General features: G+C 41.0%; 1 protein-coding gene across 5 annotated transcripts in view; it reads left to right on the top strand.

Moving 5' to 3' along the window:
• Positions 1-12100, top strand: part of SHROOM4 (shroom family member 4) — a 237488-nt gene extending 225388 nt beyond the window's left edge. For 3 of the 5 annotated variants that reach the window (XM_050776813.1, XM_050776816.1, XM_050776815.1), the window contains one exon: positions 1016-12098. In XM_050776813.1, the coding sequence (XP_050632770.1) occupies positions 1016-1285 (270 nt within the window). In that variant the 3' untranslated portion in view covers positions 1286-12098. Of the gene's footprint in view, positions 1-1015 lie in introns of all 5 variants that reach the window. The other 2 variants (XR_007722675.1, XM_050776814.1) reach the window with 2 other exon arrangements.
• The last annotated feature ends 7920 nt before the right edge of the window (positions 12101-20020 follow it).

The following is a 20020-nucleotide window of genomic DNA, read 5'->3' as shown; positions in this document are numbered from 1 at the left end:
TACTCCGGAGGCTGAGGTGGAAGGCTTGCCTGAGCCTGGGAGGCGGAGGCTGCCGTGAGCGAAGATTGTGCCACTGCACTCCAGCCTGGGTGACAGAGCAAGACCCTGTCTCAAAAAAAAAAAAAAAAAAAAGAAAAGAAAAGAAAAGAAAAGAAAAAACACGAGTGTGAACACTGGCTTTTAAGTGCCCTGAAATTCTTGCCCTACCATTTATTAGCTGTGTGACTGTGACACGTAATGTCACTCTGCCTCAATCTCTTCATCTATAAAATGAGGTGAACATACTACCTGCCTTATGGGATTATTGTGAGAATTAAATTAGTTTATGTTAATTACATAAAACAGGGCCTGGGACAGGGTAAACACTGAATCAATGCTAACTCCCAGTAGTAGTAGTAGCAGCAGCAGTTTTGCCTCATTCTAGAGTTGGAAGGGGAGGTCTCATCAAGTAGTTGAGATTGGAAAGCTGTCAGTTTCACAGGTTGGGTCACTATGCATATACTCCTGAAACAAAATTGCCTCACCTTTCCCTATACAAGTGGCTCTGGATATACCTTTGAATCCACAACAAAAGGCACATATCCACATACATATACATACATACATGGACACATATACTCACACATATCCACTCACACAGACACACACGCCATACAGAAAGTACCTCCACAGTGACAGTTGTTCACCAGATGAAAGGGACACAGGCTGGCTTTGTCAGAGCCTTCCTCTACCCCAAGCCCAGTGGTGGTCCCTACATTGAAGACAGCCTTAAAGGGATGGAAAGAGGTGATTTCACATCCCCTATCCAGAATTGTTGTCATGTTTACCCTCCTGCTACAGGAAACAAAGGCTTTTGCATGGAGGTGGACTTCAGGGCAGAAAATCTAGGACTGACTAATTAGCAGAATGTATAGCCACTTTGTGGCAGCATCTCTGGTGGAGTACTGCTAGGCAGCACTGTTGGACAGATGTCTGGTAATTGGGAGAGCCCTTAATTGGTCCTCTGCTTCCCCAGTTGGTGCTGATAGAGAAGAAGCAGCAGCTGACGGGGCAGTTGGCAGATGCCAAGGAGCTGAAGGAGCACGTGGACCGCCGGGAGAAGTTGGTGTTTGGCATGGTCTCCCGCTACCTGCCTCAGGACCAGCTCCAAGATTACCAGCACTTTGTCAAGATGAAATCTGCTCTCATCATTGAACAGCGAGAGCTGGAGGAGAAGATCAAGCTTGGGGAAGAGCAGCTCAAATGTCTCAGGGAGAGTCTACTCCTGGGGCCCAGCAATTTCTAATTCTACCAGCACTCTGCCACAGCATCCCTGCCCAGCCACAGTGGGAAGTGCTTTCAATCTTTGTTAGCAGTTTCTCAGCAAGTAGATAGCAATTAGCAGTTTGTTCCAGCCCTCTACCCTGGATGTCTCTCACTGCCCCTTCCCTAGCAGTGGTCCTAACCAGCTAGGAGACCCTGGGGAAGCCACAAGCTTCTACCCAAGGGAGCTGCAGCAAGGTGTGATCTTACAACCACACTCTCCTTCCCACAGTTGCCAAGGGCAAGTACTTGCTGCACAGAGAACCAAGGAAGTGCCTTCATTCTGCTTTGTACTAGGACACCAAAGACACCAAGTGCTCATCACCCACCCATATCATCAACAGCCTCTAAAGGCTCAAAGGGAAGCTGCCTTGCAGCTCTACTCTGCCCCAGGGCTTGTGGCCCAGCCATTTCTCACGGAGAGCTGGCTACCTTGAGGGCATTCACCTGGCACCAGTTTCAGGGCCTCACCCAAGCTTTGCAGGGGAAAGCACAGAGGGAGGAATTACACTGAAAAAACAAAGCAAAGGTTGAGTACCCCCAGGTGCTCCTTAGGAAGGAACCAGTTTTAAATCAGCTCTACCCTTACCTTTCCCAGCAGCAAGTTCAGGGGAAGAGGCCTAGTCTTAGCCCTGGCTAATGTGACCCTCTTCCTGTCCTAAGACTTTGGTCCTACCACCTCTTGTTTCATCTTTCCTTTACATTGCTGGGGGTTAGCCCAGGTGCCTACCCCAGGGCTTCACCATATGGGCCATTAATAGCTCTACTAAAATTGACTTCTAGATATAGGTTTCATTATTGGGGGAGGGGGTTCTTATTGTTATATTTTAAATGGCCTTTTGATTTTATTTATTTTTGTGTTTTGATTATTATTTTTCTTTTTTAACTAATAAGGCGAGAAGAGGGGAGTTGGAGAGGGAAAAGTTAGCCCAGAAGGAAAGCATTTTCTGCAGATCAGCCTGAATCCACCGTGGCTAGGTAAGCAAGTGCCAAGGCATTGAATTGTTCCCACCATAGCCACCAATGTCTAGGAAGGAGTTCTCCCCTTGAACTCAGAGCCTCCCTACTGTGGCCTGGTCTTGTGCTTCCTTTAAAGTCTAAGTGACTGTGAGTTTAGCATTCCCCAGCAGGGTTCAAGTTTTTCTTACTGATTTCTTTTTGAAACCAAAGAAATCTCCTGAAATGGAGAAAGATTCAGCCATTTCTCTACCATCTCCAAGCTATGGGATGAGTAGAGGTGAGCTCAGGAGGAACTCCTCTAACCATTGCTTTCTCAGCCTGTGGCCTGGCTCAAGGGAACCAAAACTCAAGGTAGCTGGGAGCTCCAGCCAGAGCCAGCTCCCCAGAGCAACTGATGACCCAGCCAGGATCTTAGGCATACAAACAACTAAAACTGCTGCTGTTGCCAAGGCCTTGACACCAGTAGCTAGTTTCTATGCTGGAAAAGCAGCCCTTAGGTGGATGATAGCAAGAAGGGGGTTATGGCCAAATGCTGCCCTGTTATCCAGCTCAGCTCCCTGTTCCTCACTAACTGGGGCCAATCCTTGGTATCACACAACCTAGCCAAGGCCTGGCATCCCTTCTAGTTACTGCTGAGTTCCTCAGGGTCCTTGAAGGTCAACTGTAGCAGCAGGGATGTCTCATTCAACCAAAGAATTTGCCAAGGAACTTTTGCTGCTGTTACAAATACTTGTCATTAGCTCCCATTTCCTCTTCATTGTGTTTGAAAACAATGGGAGAATCTTGGCCAGCAGGGTGTCCTGGGGTGGGGGGTGGGGTAAGTAAGCCTTTCTGTGGAGCCCTGGGTTTGCTCTTAGTACTGCTGCCAGAAACACTGTTAGAATGGCAACCCTGCCATTCTCCCCTCCAGTGGAAGATTCTACTTTATTCAGGAAGGCTGGTGGCTTGCAAGGGCGAGGCTTACACAAGCCAGCCAAGATTGAGAAGGCAGAGGAGTGCTTTCAATGGAGGCCATAGTTGTCATCTTTTCTTCTGAGCAGGCTCTAGGACAAAGAATGAGCAAATTGAGATGTCCTCTATTGGGAGGATGAGGCTGATATGTTTCATCATTCTCCGATTTGTTGGCTAGAACACCTTTTTGGGAATATGGGTCTAGGGAAAAGAATGGTCACTTACCTGGACACTATGGCCGTAGTCTGAGTTTTTCTAGTCAGCATGTGATTGGTTGCACCTTAAGTTTATGACACCAAAAATACTATTAACTCCAGGCCGGGTGCGGTGGCTCACGCCTGTAATCCCAGCACTTTGGGAGGCTGAGGCGGGTGGATCACCTGAGGTCAGGAGTTCAAGACCCGCCTGGCCAACATGGTGAAACCCTGTCTCTACTAAAAATACAAAAATAAGCCAGGCGTGCTGGCAGGCACCTGTAATCCCAGCTACTCGGGAGGCTGAGGCAGGAGAATCGCTTGAACCCGGGAGGCAGAGGTTGCAGTGAGCCGAGATCATGCAATTGCACTCTAGTCTGGGGGACAAGAGTGAGACTTCATCTCAAAAAAAAAAAAAAAAAAAAAAAAAAACCAAAAAAAAACTATTAACTCTATTATTTTTGTTCTTAATTCCATCTCAAATTACTTTCTAGAGTTGGAATCAGAACACAAGGATGCTCATTTTCACATGGAGGGAAAGTTGCCAAAGCACTTAAAAAATAACCCCAAAAGTATACCTTGCAGTGAAGCTTGGTAGATAAAGGTGAACTGCTAAACAGACACTGGCGTGCCACACTCCTGCCAGGGCAATCTCATTGTGTGTGATAGTGCTGCAAAGCTGCCAGTATTACTTGAGATGCAGTGTCTCTCCCCTGTTCTCAGTTCCTGGGCTCAGCCCTCCTCCACAGCCTGCCGGTGAGTAGCAGTTTGGAAGGCAGGCCAAGGGAGGTCCCCAAAGACAGTTATTGGTCTTGACTTCTGCTCTTTCCCTTCAAATACTTATATAGGTCCCATGGGTAATAGGCAAGCATGATGGTTGATCGATAGAGAAGTCAATGCGTGAGTTACTATCACATGTCCCCCCAACCCCTCCTGCCACCTCCCGGGGCTCTGGATAATTGAATCTCCCTGAGTCCCACAGCTGGAGACTCAGCCAGGATATAGTCGTAAATGCCCAAGTAGAATCTGACAGAATAAGACAGAGACACTGAAAATAAAGCCCTAGAAAGGAAGAAATTGGAAGCAGAGAAAAGGAGAGGTGAAAAGATAAAAAGCCTCTTTCAAGGTTAGGTTCAGGTTCTGTTTTCCATTTAACCTCGTGTGCCAAAAAGCTGCCCAGGCACACCAGAGCCACATCCTGAACCCAACCCTCCCTGACAGTGCTGCTCTGCCAGTAGCAGGCCCCAGATGGAGGAACCTGGGCCCATTTCTGGCCACTTGCACCCATTTGGAGCTTGGTGACTCCCACTGTCTTTGCCAGAGGAGTTGTCTATGCCAATAATATTTCTGCAACAGCATATTATATTATTTGAAGATTAGTAGATCTTTTGTGGGGGGTGGGACGGGGGCAGTTTCTATAGATGAAGAACCAATGTTGGTTGTACAGCTGTTGGGGGTCATCTATCCCATGTGAAGCTATTCTTTTTCCGAATCTTATTGTTTCTGCATTTGTGTCCTCCACCACTCCCTTCTTGGCTGACATAGATATGCCTGCCAGATTGTCATCAAGGGTCATATTTCAATAAAAGGTGCTAAGGACAAAAAAATATATATCCTGTGTTTTGACTCAGGTGATGGAAGTCTAAAGATTCTGCTGAAAAATACTGGAAAGGAATTTGGTCACCTATCCATAGTCCTTCACAGATAAACATATGACCAGACCATTACCCACATCCCTAAACCCTTTCCCTGGCCTCTGAGGGATGGTATTGATGCTGTACCATTCATCATCCCCAATTAAATAGCAGAATCTGCCATAGCCTTTTTAGGCGACCAGCTTTTAGACATCTATTTCAAGAGCATCCTGAGTAGAGGGCACAGAGTTCAAGCCATTGGATATTTCTGTTGTTTTATCACAGTATTGAAACATGGTATTTTTCTACTTAGAAGGACCTCAGGATCACAGCTCTGCCCTTTAGCTTACGGATATATTTCTTCCTCTCTGGTTACTCAGTGACAACATCACAACCAGTCTAACCCCATGTTTAGAATGCAGAAAAAGTCAACAATGGGTGTAATCTCAGGTATAGACCTAAGCAGTATACAGAGTCCAGTTCTGGAGTCTAGCCTGATCGAAGGTAAGCCATGTTCTTTCTAGACTTCTTCCAATCTTGAATTCTATCTAATAGTTTCATCTTACTTCTAGCTGATAGTCCAATCTCACACCTTCACGCTTGGCTCCCTGGAAAGCAAGGGCCTTGCTGATCTGCTCTCCAAGGCAACCTCAAAGATTAGACTCAAATGTATTCCAGGTAGCAACTCTGACATTGAAAAGCTTTCTTTTTTCCTGATCCATATTCTGTTCACATTCCAACTATCCTCCTCCTACTCAAGATATCCAGTGTGGTAGAGTAGAAAGAGTCCAGCTTTGGCATTGGAATGAACTGTGTTCAAATCCTGGTTCTGCCACTTATCCAATGAACCTGGGCTACTAGCTCAACTTCTGAGGTCATTTTCTTATCTGTAAAATGGGAACAGTATTATTTTGCTTGCAGAGTTATTGTAACTTGAAAATAATAAATAAAAGCCACTAACAATCCAATAAGTTATTAGGCAGAATCCCAGGCCCACCCCAAACCCAGTGATAGCAGTCTGAATTTTAACTAGACTTCCAGGAGATTCATGAACATATTAGAGCGTGGAAAGTACTGACTTGTTGAAAACATATTCAGTACGTGGTAACCATTATTATAGTCCTGATCTACTCGATTCATTTTCTCCTTATCCCAGGCATATTCTTGCTCTTCTCATGTTGCTCACAACTACCTGCCTGGATGAATTCAGGAAAGTTGCAGGATACAAGGTTAAAAAACGAGATCAAATGAACAATCCTAAAATGTTATTAAGAAAACAGTTCTGGCCAGCCGCGGTGGCTCACGCCTGAAATTCCAGCACTTTGGGAGGCTAAGGCAGGTGGATCACGAGGTCAGGAGATCGAGACCATCCTGGCTAACACGGTGAAACCCTACCTCTACTAAAAATACAAAAACTTAGCCAGGCGTGGTGGCACGCACCTGTAGTCCCAGCTACTCAGGAGGCTGAGGCAGGAGAATTGCTTGAACCTGGGAGGCAGAGATTGCAGTGAGCTGAGACCGCACCACTGCACTCCAGCCTGGGCAACAGAGCGAGACTCTGTCTCAAAAAAAAAAAAGAAAGAAAGAAAGGAAGGAAGGAAGAAGGCAAGCAAGTAAGCAGTTCCATTTACAATAGCATCAAAAAGAAAAAAAAAAACAGGAATAATTTAACAAAAGAAGTACAAAACTTTTACACTGAAAACTATGAAACATTGTTGAAAGAGATTAGAGAAGATCAAAATAAATGGAAAGACACTCCATGTTCATGGATTGGAAGACTTAGGATTGTTAAGATGAAATGTGCCCCCAAATTGATCTACGGATTCAATCCAATGCTTATCAGAATTCCAGTGGCTTCCTTGCATAAGTTGACAAGCTGATTCTAAAATTCATATGGAATTACAAGGGACCCAGAGCAGTCAAAACAATCTTTAAAAAGAACAGAGTTGGAGGGCTTATACATCTCAACTTCAAAACTTACTGCAAAACTACAGTAATCAAGACAGTGTGGTGCAGACACAAGGATAGATGTATAAATAAATGGAATTAAATTGAGAGTCCAGAAGTAAATCCTCATGTATATGGCTAGTTAATTCCAACAAGGGTCCCAAGAGAAATTGAGGAGAGAATAAATCGTTTTTTAACAAATGGTGCTGAGACAACTGGGTATCTACATGGGAAAAAATGAAGTTTTCCTTGAATCACATGCAAGAATCAACTCAAAATGGATCACAGAATATAAGAGTCAAAATTACAAAATTCTTAGAAGAAAACATTGTAGTGAGTCTTCCTAATGTTAAGACAATTTGCACCAGTGATACAAGAAATAGAAATAAATTGGAGTAAATCAAAATTAAAAACTTTTGTGCTAAAGATATACCATATTAAAAGAGTGAAAAGATAAGCAACAGAATGGGAGAAAATATTTGCATATCAGATATTTCAAAATACAAAAGGACTCCTACAACTCAATGATAAAAATAACCAATTAAAAATGGGTTAACAGGTTGTAATAGACATTTCTTCAAAGAAAATATGTGTTTTAGTATGCTTGGGTTGCTATAACATACTACCATAGATTGACTGGCTTAAATAACAAATATTTATTTCTCACAGTCCTAGAGACTGGGAAATCTGAGATCAAGATGCCAGCAGATTCAATGCCTTGTGAGGGCCCACTTTCTGGTTTGCAGATGGCTACCTTGTGGCTGTGTCCTCAGCAAAGACAGAAAGGGATCTGGTCTCTTCCCCTTCTTATAACGGCATTATAATTTCATTATGAATGCCTACTCTTGTGACTTCATCTAAACCAATTTACCTCTCAAAGGCCCCACCTCTATATACCATCACATTGGGGATTAGGGCTTCAGCATATGAGTTTGGATAGGACACAAACATTCAGCTTATAGCAATATGCAACTGGCTAGCAAGCACAGGGAAAGATTCTCAAGCATTACTATTCATTAGGGAAATGCAAATCAGACCACAATGAGTTACCACTTCATACCCACTAGAATAGCTATAATCAAAAAGCCAAACAATAACAAGTGTTGGTGAGGAAATGAAGAAATTGGAAAACTCATACATTGCTGATGGGGATGTAAATTGATGAACCTCATTGAAAAACAGTTTGGCAGTTTCTCCAAATGTTAAACGTAGAATTTCCACGTGACTTAGCAATTCCATTCCTAGTTATATACCCAAGAGGACCGAAAACAGGTGTTCAAACAAAAGCATGAACATGAATGTTTAAAGCGGCATTACTCATAATAGCCAAAAAGTGGAAATGACCCAAATGTCCATCTACTGAGGAATGGATAAACAAACTTTGATATTCCATACAGTAGGGTATTATTTAGCCATAAAAATTGGTAAAATACTGATACATGCAATGTTGATGAACCTTGAAAATATGCTAAGTGAAAGGATCCAATCACAAAAGACCACATATTATATGATTTAATTTATATGAAATGTCCCAAACAGGCAAGCCTATAAAGGTGGAAAGCAGATTAGTGGTTGTCAAGGCTGGAGGCTCCGGGACAATAGGCATGGGGTTTCTTTTGGGGATGATGAAAATATTATAAAATTAGATTGTCATCATGGTTGTCCAACTCTGTGAATGTACTGGAAACCATTGAAGTATACATTTTAAATGGGTGCGCTAAATGGTATATGAATTATTTCTCAATAAGTGTTTGTTTTTTTAAAAAAAGCTATTGATTATTTCCATCAGTCTCATTCCTCTTGACAAAAATCTGAGTTGATGGTGAGCATGTACTTCATTCCTGACTCCAAAGGGTACAATATTTACACCATTTGAATTTGGGAGTGACTTTACTATTACAACCTTCCCCTTGAAGACCTGGAAGACCCAGCAACATAAGGAGAAAGAGTAGTCTCAGCCTTGTACTAAGACTTCAGCGAAAATAAGAGAGATGGGAGGGACTACTATTGGGAAGGAGGGGCAATCTTTCTAGGCAAATATTGTGGTAGAATGAATAAGAGCTTCAGCTCATTGGGCAAATAAACCAAGTTTTAAATCCTGATTCTACCAATTTACTTTGTCACCTTAATAAGTTACTTGACTCCTCTCAACCTTAATGCCTTCATCTACAGAAGGGGGCTAATAAAAGCCCCACCTCAGAGTGTTACTATGATGATTAAATGAGATAATTCACATGAAGCACTTAAAATAATATCTGCCATGTAGTAAGTATTTGATAAATGTTAGCTGCTAGATTTATTTTTATTGAGGTGAGATTGAAGTAGAACAATATAAGGAAAAGTAAAGCATCTTCATCTTTGGAGTCAGACAACTCTGTTAATGTGACCTTGGAAGTCACTTTATTTGTTGAGCCTTAGTAAATAATGAGGATAGTAACCCTTCTCTTATGGAGGCAGTTCCAAGCCTGGACACTGGAACCCACACCATGTAAGTTTTCACACTGGCTCCACCACTTACACATTGTGTAACATTGAGCATGTTTAACTTCCCTGTACCTGGATGTCCTCTTCTGTCAAATGGTGGAAACAAAAATACATCCTTGTGTTGGGTGAGCAATTATTGAGTTAATCCATGCAAAGTACTTAGGACAGTAAGTACTCAATGAATGTTAACTTTTATTATAAAGCTAAAGTAGGAATCAAATGCAGTCTCTGGTAGAGCTGTTCATATGGTAGGTTCTCTATAGATGATGGTTCCTTTCCTTACCTACCTTGCTGTGTGCACCAGGTCAAGATATTTTTGGACCTGCAGATAAAATGTTTCAGCCTTAGGAGTTCCCCACTGAAGTAAAATTTTCTGGCAAGCTCAATACTACCATCTGATGAGAACAATGTAGTCTGTTGGCTGCCTGCAAGATGACTGTCTATACTCCCAAGAAAACACCCCATTCAGAGCAGTAGAGAAAGAACTGTTTTGCATGTGGACCACTTAAGGTCCAATTTGAGGCTGGTTTAGGTAAAACATCTACTCCTCCTCAAACCTATCTTTAGACTTAAAGTCAACTTAAATGTTATTGAGTTTCCTATCCTGGGTTAAGCACTTTCACGTATCTTTGCTTACACTATTTTTCTATCTAAATGTACGTTTTAAAAGCAGAAATCCTCATTTAATCTTTAAAACAGGTCTGTGATTTTTAAGCACTATTTTATCAAAATTCAGAATCGTGGTAGCATTTTTGCTGTTTGTAAATTAAACCAAATGGATTTTAAGTGCCCAATGCCATTCATTCATTTAACTAATGTGCCAATAATTTGTTTTGTGCTCCAGAGATTCAGAATTGGACAAGATAGACAAAGTCCCCACTCTCGTGGGGCTTTTATCCTAATGGAATAGATAGATAAGTATAAATATACAATTATATAATACTTTATATGCAGAAATACACACACAATCACTTTTTACCCTGGTACAGCAATGCAAAACACCTTGATTTCCTCAGCTATGTGCAATAGGCTAAACTCATGAATCTCTTTGCTACTGCAGTAACTAAAATATTTTTTGCATTAATTTTTGCCAGAGAATAACGTTTCTGTGAACATGAGAGTGTAGATATCTCTTCAAGATACTGATTTCATTTCCTTTGGGTATTTACCCAGAAGAATCTCTGCATCATATGGTCTTTGTATTTTTAATATTTTGAGTAATATACACTCTTTTCCAAAATGGGGTACTAATTTACATTCCCACCAACAATGTACCAGGGTTTCCTTTTCTCCATACCCTCATCAACATTTGTTATCCCTTGTCTTTTTGATAAAAGCCTATTTATGACAAAATGGATGAACCCGGAGGGTATTATGCTAAGTGAAATAAAACAGACACAGAAAGAAAAATACTGCATTATCTCATATGTGGAAGCTAAAAAGTCAAACACACAGGGGCATGGAGGTGGAAGAAATAAGGATGTTGGTCAAAGCATACAAAGTTGCAGTTACATAAGATGTATAAATCTAGAGATCTCATGTACAGCATAAGTTCTATAGTTAATAATGCTGTATTGTATACTGGAAATTTTCTAAGAGTAGATTTCAGGTGCTCTTACTGCAAAAGAGGGTAATTATGTGAGGAAATGCATATTTAACTTGCATGACTGTAGCAGTCATTTCACTATGTATGTGGATGTCAAAACATCATTTGTACATGTTAAATACGTACAATAAAAGATTTTCACCAAAGATATTTTCTCAATAGGATTTGCGATGAGATTTTTAAAAAATTGTCTAACAAAAGATGACAAACTATCACTGAAGAGGTAGGATTTGAAAGTAGTTTAGACAGAAAGGTTGAATTCCACTGTTGATAGAGAAATCAGTTCATGTCACATGGAAATCTTGCCCATTCTGTGCAACGTTCAAACATGGCCAAAGACTAAGGGTTTCTGGCAAAAACTCCTCTCCTCCTGAGCAGTGTAAACCTTAACAGACCACATTCTGTTTGTAAACTGCTTAAGTTTCTTCAATATGACCCTTCATTCTGGAGTTGCTTACTGCCATTAACAGAGTAACATAACATGGCTTTGAATTCCCATTTTCCTCCTAGCTACTTATTTTCTATCTGAAAAGGATAATTAATGGAACTCACCTCCCTGGGTGTTGAGTTGATTCTATTTTTTGCAAAGGAAAAAATCTGGGAAAAGGCCATGGGTGAAAAATCTTTCCAGCTTGAAAATGCATTAGATTAAATGTGAATAAGTCAAAGTGCTGAAAAAACAACAATTTGTTCCCTGATTTCTCCTCATTTTTAAATTTGATAAAGATGAAAAAGCAGACCAACCTCAGCAGATACAATAAATGATAACTTATAATTGAGAGAAAACTCTTATTTGGACTAAATTTAAACAGCTACTATTTAGAAGTCTCATAAATGACTATATATTTAAGCACCTTTTACAAATATGGAACCTTTAGTTTTAGAAAAGTGGGCAGTGGTAAGAGTGAGGAGAGGCAGATAGAAGAGACGGGTGGATCAGGTGGTCAGGAGATCGAGACCATCCTGGCTAACACGCTGAAACCCCGTCTCTACTAAAAAAAAAAAATACAAAAAACTAGCCGGGCGTGGTGGCGGGCGCCTGTAGTCCCAGCTACTCGGGAGGCTGAGGCAGGAGAATGGCATGAACCCGGGAGGCGGAGCTAGCAGTGAGCTGAGATCCGGCCACTGCACTCCAGCCTGGGCGACAGAGCGGGACTCTGTCTTGAAAAAAAAAAAAAAAGAAAGAAAAGAGTAATGAGATTGTAGATAAATTAGATAATACTATGCATTTAAAACATACTTTTGGCCACTTTCTCACAGGCTGGTAGATATTTTGTTCTATCAAATAAGCCTGTCATAAAACTCAGACCGTTACTAAAACCTTTTATTAAAAAAAAATCCAGTTTTGACAAAAGATAACCCAAACCACGTCTGTTATTGAAACAATCTCTGAGTGAGAAAAACCATGTGTCTTTGGGAGCTTGCTGGAATGGCACTCAAAACTCTTAGACGTGGATGCAGCTCTGCCCTCCTCACTCTGTGACCTCGTGCTCTTTTATCAGTTCTGTGAAGAGGATATTTTGGTGGTTATTAAACTGAAGAACAAACACCCTGCCTAGCTGCATAACACCATGCTCCAAACTTCACCTCCAAATTGCACACTGGCCCACCTCCCTCTAATTGGCTTGGCTGCCCAGAGGATGAAGTCCTGATTCTTGCATATAAGGCCCTTCATGTTCTGTCTCCTGTGTGCTTCTCCAGCCATGACCCCTGACACCTTCTCACAGTCATCCTTAGCTCTAGCTAGTTCTGCAAACGTGTCATGCAGTCTCATCCCTCTATGCACTCACAAAGGCTAGTCCCTCTGCCTGAAAATCCACCGCCCCACTCCCCACTCCCTGAGTTCTATTTAGCCAATTCCAGCGGGTCCTTTGGTGTCAACTCAGATTTCACCTCCTTCAGAAACATCCTGTTGATATACTAATAACAGTGTATAGTATTCAGATATGATCATTGTTTATACTTTCTGTCTCTCCTTTTACGCTGTGGGCTTCTTGAGGGCAGAAACTAATTTATACCACTAACACTTAGCACAGTGCCCCAAGCTCATAGTAAACACTTCAGAAATACAGGGTAGTAACAATTCATGGAGGCTTTGCTGTAGGCTTCATATTTCTGGTGATATCTTACACTGGCTTATCCTCCTCAAAACAATTATTAAATGTTGGACTTTCTTAAAACTTGGTCCTAGACCCCTCTTCTCTTCTTGCTGTATGCTCTTGCCCAACCCTCTCTCTTTCTTAATCATACATACCCATGGTTAGTTTATCTCCTATATAAAGCTGGCCCCCAAATTTATATCTCCAGTTCATATTTTTTCTTAGCTCCAAAACTTTATATCTGTTTGGTTGGCTCAATGACACCCCAAAACCCAAATATTCATGTATCCAAAATTAAACATTTGATTTTCCCCTCCCAAACCTGGTTCCCCCTAGTGTTCTTTATATCTTAGTGATTAATACTCCTCTCCAACCAACTAGGAAAGCTAGAAGTCTTAGAGTAATCCCAGACATCCTCCTCTTTCTCACCCCTTCCATATAGAATTGATCACCAAGTCCTATCAATTCTGTCTCCTAAATATGTCTCAAATCTATTCACTTATTTTTCCACAACTATTATCCTCTGACCTACATCATTAGCCTAACTATTCTTATGCCATTTCTTGCTTTGTGTAGACTGTTGTTCATACTGTAGCCAGGGCGATCTTGCCAAAACTCAAATATGATTATATCGCCCTTTCTCCTGTTTAGGTCATTTTAATGAGTTTCAAAGCCCTTTCCATTGCCTATGAGGCTGTGCATGCCCATCTATGCCTAATGATGTACCAACATCAGCTTCAACCTCATTATCTGGGCAAACCTGCTTTTCAGATTCATTTATAGCTTTGGCTTTAATATTTGAAGACTGAATAGCCAAATATCTTCTTCAACATTGAATTACTTCGCTTTTGCTGCAGCAGCCAATGACCCTCCGTTTTCAGTGGTTTGCAACAACAAACATTTTCTTTGCATCTCACATGAAGGCTAATGGCTAGCTACAACTTTGCTGGCCTTGGCTGGATTCAGGTAGCATCATGAATCTTCTGATTCAGGGACTGAAGATGAAAGAACTGCTACTCTCTTGGGCACATGTTTCTACTTTTGGAAATCAAAAGCTCAAGAGAGAGAGCCAAACCATGAAAGGGTATTTAAATGGCTGCTCTTATGTAGGGTATGTCATGCCCATTGTATTAGTTTTCTATTGCAACATTACCACAAACTCAGTAGCTTACAACAACACATATTTATTACCTAACAGTTTCTGTGGGTCAGAAATCTGGGCATGACTTAACTGTGTCCTCTACTTAACAGTTTCACAAAGCTGCAGTCAAGGTGTCAGCCAGGCTGCAATCTCATATGAAGGCTTGACTGTGGAAGAATCCACTTCCAAGCTCACTCATATTGTTGGCAGATACATTTTCTTGTGACTGTAGAGCTGAGGGCACTGCTTTCTGACTATCAGCTGAAGATTACCTTCAGATCCTAAAGGCCACCCTCACCTCCTAGTGGCTGCCTGCAGTTCCTAGATGCTGCTCAGAGTTCCTAGAAGCCTTGCCACGGTTTCTTATAATATGGCAACATGGCTGCTTACTTCATCAAGCTAGTAAGGAGAGTCTCTAAAGTGAGTCTGATAGTAAGACTATATCTTATAGAATGTAATATAATCACAAATTAGACATTTTATCACCTTTGCCATATTCTATCACTTAGAAGCATGTCACAGGTCCCGTCACACTCAAGGGGAGAGGATTGTACCAGGGCATGAATACCAGGAGGTGAGGAACATGGAGACCATCCTAGAGTCTGCACATCACATCTACTTACATTCTATTGACTAAAGCAAGTCACTGACTAGCCAGTCCTAAGGACAATTGGACAGTAAGGTATACTCTACCTATAGGGTGGGGAAGAAATGAATAATTTTTAACAAATAATACAGTCTACCAAAACCATTATTTCTGATATTCTTAAACTTGTGCATGATCAATGATCAGGTGATCACCTAGGCTACTGCATAATAATGACAGTAATATGAATAATGGAAGTCATTTGGAGTTATTAATATTTTAATATTCACTTTAAAACATAGTTAAGCATTCTAGATAAAACTGGAGAGAAAATCTCTTACGTTCTATATATTTTAGTTCTATCAATCCGTTGAAAAATAAATGTATATCCTTGCAAGAATAAAATACAGTAATGCTGATTGTAAGAACTGTTAAATTTATCTCCACAAAACTTAACTTCCAGATAGTTAAATATGGAAGTAGATTGGTAGTTAATATAAATTATGAGAGCACACACTCACTAAATAACCTTAGGGAGAATGTTATATCAATTTTGAGACAGTCTTTTAAAACTTTAAATAATAGAGATTCAAGTATATTATCATTTTAAACTATAGACTTGATTGAGGTGTTAGCATTCATGACAGTAACCAAAATAACCTTTATGTGCATATTAAATTTTAGTTAATCATTTCATGATTCCTTTAGGAAAAAAATCTTATGTGGGAATTTTTCACATCTTATGAGGATGACTTAAAACCAGTGTGTCTACTTTGTCAATCCAAATTTTTCAAGGAAGAAAAATCTCCAAAATGGAGGTTAAGATAATCTTTCCAAAGGAAGTAACAATTCAGTTAAAACCTGAAAGAGTTAGCTAGGCAAAAGTGAAGTGAAGAAGGAGAGGGAACAATCCAGGTAGAGGGAGTGACATATGGGAGACCAAGAATGCTGAATACAAGTGAAAGGGGTTGAAGTGCTGAGGAGGTGTATTCCTTTACTATGCTACCACAACTAAATGGCTTAAAATGACTCACATTTACTATCTCATAGTTTTTCATGTCAAGGCACAGTTTAGCAGGGTCTTCTTAAGACTGCAATCAAGGTCTTGGTCAGGGCTGGGCTCTCATTTAGAGGCTTGACTGGGGAAGGGTCCACTTTCAAGCTCACTCCAGTTCTCAGCAGTTCCTTTCCTTGTGGCTTTAAGACTTATGGCAGGCTGCAGCTGGCCGCAGTGGCTCACACCTGTAATCCCAGCACTTTGGGAAGCCTAAGTAGGCGGATCACGAGGTCAAGAGATTGAGACCATCCTGGCTAACACAGTGAAACCCCGTCTCTACTAAAAATACAAAAAAATTAGCCAGGCATGGTGGCAGGCACCTGTAGTCCCAGCTACTTGGGACGCTGAGGCAGGAGAATGGCGTGAACCAGGGAGGTGGAGCTTGCAGTGATCCGAGATCGCACCACTGCACTCCAGCCTGGGTGACAAAGTGAGACTCCATCTCAAAAAAACAAAAAAAGACTTACGGCAGGCTGCTTTTTCCAAACCAGCAATGGAGAGAGAAAGACTCTAAAATTAGCTAGCAAGATGGAGTCATATATTATAATCACAGGAGTGACATCCCATCACCTTTGCCATATTCTATTATTTAGAATCAAGCCACACTGCCCACTTACACTCAAGGGGAGGGGATTATACAGGGGTGTGAATACCAGGAGGTGGGGATCAGAAAGACCACCTGAAAAATTGTCCCCCACAGAGAGGCAAAGTGGTATAAGATAGGTGGTAGAGGTTCACTTAATCTGCAGTTTAGCCAAATGATGCTTGGCTAGGTGTGGAGGTTCAGTCAGGATGGTGGGTGAAATTGTAAAATTATAGGAAATAAACACAAACCCTCTTGGAAGGCCTGGGAGTTTGCATGGTTTCAGTAAAGTGTTTGGCTGAAGGCAGCTGAATCTCTTAAAAACTTAGGGCATAGATACATAGGAATGTAGAGGAGTTTATCTAAATAACTTGTTTACTCATGTGGTCCTAATACTAACCTTTGATCATTCAAGGGCAGGATGGCTCTCTCAGGGAGAAGGCTACCAGGTTAATTACCCTCTAATGGTGTTGACTCAAAGCCTTTGTCATTTAATGTGTGCTAAATAAATGCCAGTAGCACCAGCAAGTGAGGGCGGCAGCTGCAACTCTTTACACCACCCTCCTGGTGTCTATAAGTGGCCCAGACCCTCAGCCAGACTGATAGGCAAAATATCTGTGTCAGTATATGTTATTCATCCATCGTTAAGTCAAAGTCTGCAGAACACACCCCCACAACTAGGTATCAAAATCAATATTCAGCAAAAACTAAGGCCAAATCCAAAGATCCTCATTATATATTGAAATTCTAGTATACAGGCATAAATTTGAAAATATGTCAAAATATTAATCATAATAAATTTATTATTAAAATGTTGGTAGCCAATTTTTAAAAGTTTATTATTACAATCTTGGAACAAAATTCCCAAGTACTATCATGCGGCCTACCACACTGTTGATCTTTCCTTCAAAGCATTTTTACATCCACAACTCTATATTTACTTGTATGAATAGCTGATTAATATTTGAATCCTGTGCTAGGTTGTAATCTCCAAGAGAGCAGGAGCCTGTGTCCAGTTTTGCTCACAGTAGTACTTTTGGTGGAACAGGGTTTTTGGCTCCCATATTCCCTTTGATCCTACCCATCCTCACCCAGGAGACTTTAGCATCATTAAATTGCATCAAAGTTATTCTATCAATGATATTCAGGAAATGACAAGAGAAGAGTTTGGAACAAGAGGCTTAACTTTAAATTTTTTTAATAATTGTGAAAATTTGGAAACAACCTAAATGTTCAACAGTAAGAGAATTGGGTGTTTTTGTGTTTGTTTGTTTGTTTGAGGTGGGGTCTTACTCTGTGGCCCAGACTGGAGTGCACTGCAGCTTCAAACTCCTGGGCTCAAGCGATCCTCCTGCCTTGGCCTCCCAATGTGTTAGGATTACAGGCATGAGGCACTGTGCCTGGCACTGGAATTGTTACATATACCATAGTATATTCAATCTATACAGGGAGAATGGATGCTACTTCTTTCTTTATTTAGTGGTTACCTCGTCCAGGTTAAAGAAAACAAGTGAGGCTGTTGCCCAAGCAGTACTACATGCATATCCTAATAATAAGGTAGCAAAAAATTAATTCAAACATGTTTGTGTTCAAACTCTAATTCTACCAATCTTGGATGACCAAATGGAGGTCTACCTATCCTAAAAAAGATTTGTCTAAAGCAGTGGTTCTCAAAGTGTGGTCCTTGAAGCAACAATGGCAGCATCATCTGGGAACATGTTAGAAATACAAGTTGAGTCCCACCCCAGACCTACTAAATCAGCAAATATGGGATCCAGGCCCAGCACTCTGTTTTAACAAGCCCTGTAGCTGATTCTGATGTACACTCAAGTTGGTGACCCAAGACCCTTGGTTATTTTTGCCTCTGACCACAAGGTGGCAACCTTTGTCTAAAGTCCTATGAGTTGTCCAATAAGGTTACGGTAGGTGTAATCTTGTCTAGCCACTGAACTGTCCAAAGGCAGTAAGTAGTGATGTGATATGGGGATGTGAGGGAGAAGTGAGAGATGGGAGAGGAAGAAAAGAGATGAAAGGAAGAATGAGGACTGGAGGAGGCTTTATCTCTGCTTTGAATACAGCAAGTAAACTACAGTGAGGAGGTGGGACAGTGTTAGGGGCGCTGGTTGTTTATCCTCTAACAATGCAGCTCATTCTGGGTATAAAACAATGTGAAGTAATATTGGGGAGTTTGTGAGCAGCCAATTTCACCTATGCTTTTTATCCTTGTAATCCCTAGACACCACCCAAAGGCAAGCACCTCCTCACACTATCACCTATCCTCTTCCTACTCTCATAATATAATCATGAATTCCTTCCCCAGCTATCTTCCATCACAGAATCCCCTCTTTTTAACCCTTTCCACAATTCTCCGTGATGCCCTGTTGCACAGTAAAATAAGCTCAGCCTATGAAAATATACAGAAATGTTGTCCCTCATATTTGAACATTTCCTGCACATCTGTAATTGAGACCTGGCACTCCACTGAAGATTCTATTTCCCGTACAGCCCTCTCCGATTAAAATTGTTAATTTTCTCGTTCTCCATAAATTACAGGGTTTTACCAAAAGGATAGATGGGAGGAAAATCCAAAGACAGAAGTCTTAAAGGAGGATAAACTTTTCTCAGCTCTGGTAATGGTATCCATGCAGACATGTCACCCAACACCTTAACTTCTCAGTTCTGTTGAATGCCTCAATTCTATTTCGCTTCAACCACTGTCACCCAGGACACACGGTGGATGTTTTCAACATTTAGAGAAGATCCACATTGTAAATCATTTTTGAATCATTTGTCTTTTTCTTCTTTCCTATTTTCTACAAAATAGAATGAATTTTCTTTTTCTGGTTTACAAGTTATACCTGCCATTTTAGTTCTTATTGTAGTTGCCCTTAACTAACAAACACCCATGTTAACTATATTAGTTTCTTAAATTTATCAGTATCTATATTTTTCTCTTAACATTACAAGTACTTGAAAATGTTCTCATGTCCTTTGAGTCCCACCACACTTTCCCCATCACTTTGATAATGTTTAAAAATATCTGTTCTGAGTTACTATGGATATACACTTTTTCTTCTTTCTGCTCAGTATTTAGTTATCAAGTCAGCAATAAACTAGACTACCATTGTATACTTGCCCTTACTCCCCATGTCTCTTGCAGCATCTCCTGTATTTTTTTCCTTTCTAATTTGAACACCTCCTCCAAAATTGTCTTCGATGAGGGTTTTTGTGTGACAAACCTTCTGAGACAGTGTATGCCACGGAATATCTTTATTACTATGCTACATTTAAATTTAAAAATGGGCTGGACACAGTGGCTTATGCCTGTAATTCCAGCACTTTGGGAGGCTGAGGCAGGTGGTGGATCACTTGAGGTCAGGGGTGCAACACCAGCTTGGCCAACATGGTGAAACCCTGTCTCTACTAAAAATACAAAAATTAGCCGGGCGCGGTGGCTCACTCCTGTAACCCCAGCA

Source organism: Macaca thibetana, chromosome X (assembly GCF_024542745.1).
Source record: "Macaca thibetana thibetana isolate TM-01 chromosome X, ASM2454274v1, whole genome shotgun sequence".
Lineage (NCBI taxonomy): Eukaryota > Metazoa > Chordata > Mammalia > Primates > Cercopithecidae > Macaca > Macaca thibetana.
The sequence above is the reverse complement of the archived record's forward strand: the minus strand, read 5'-3'. Positions and strand labels throughout refer to the sequence as shown.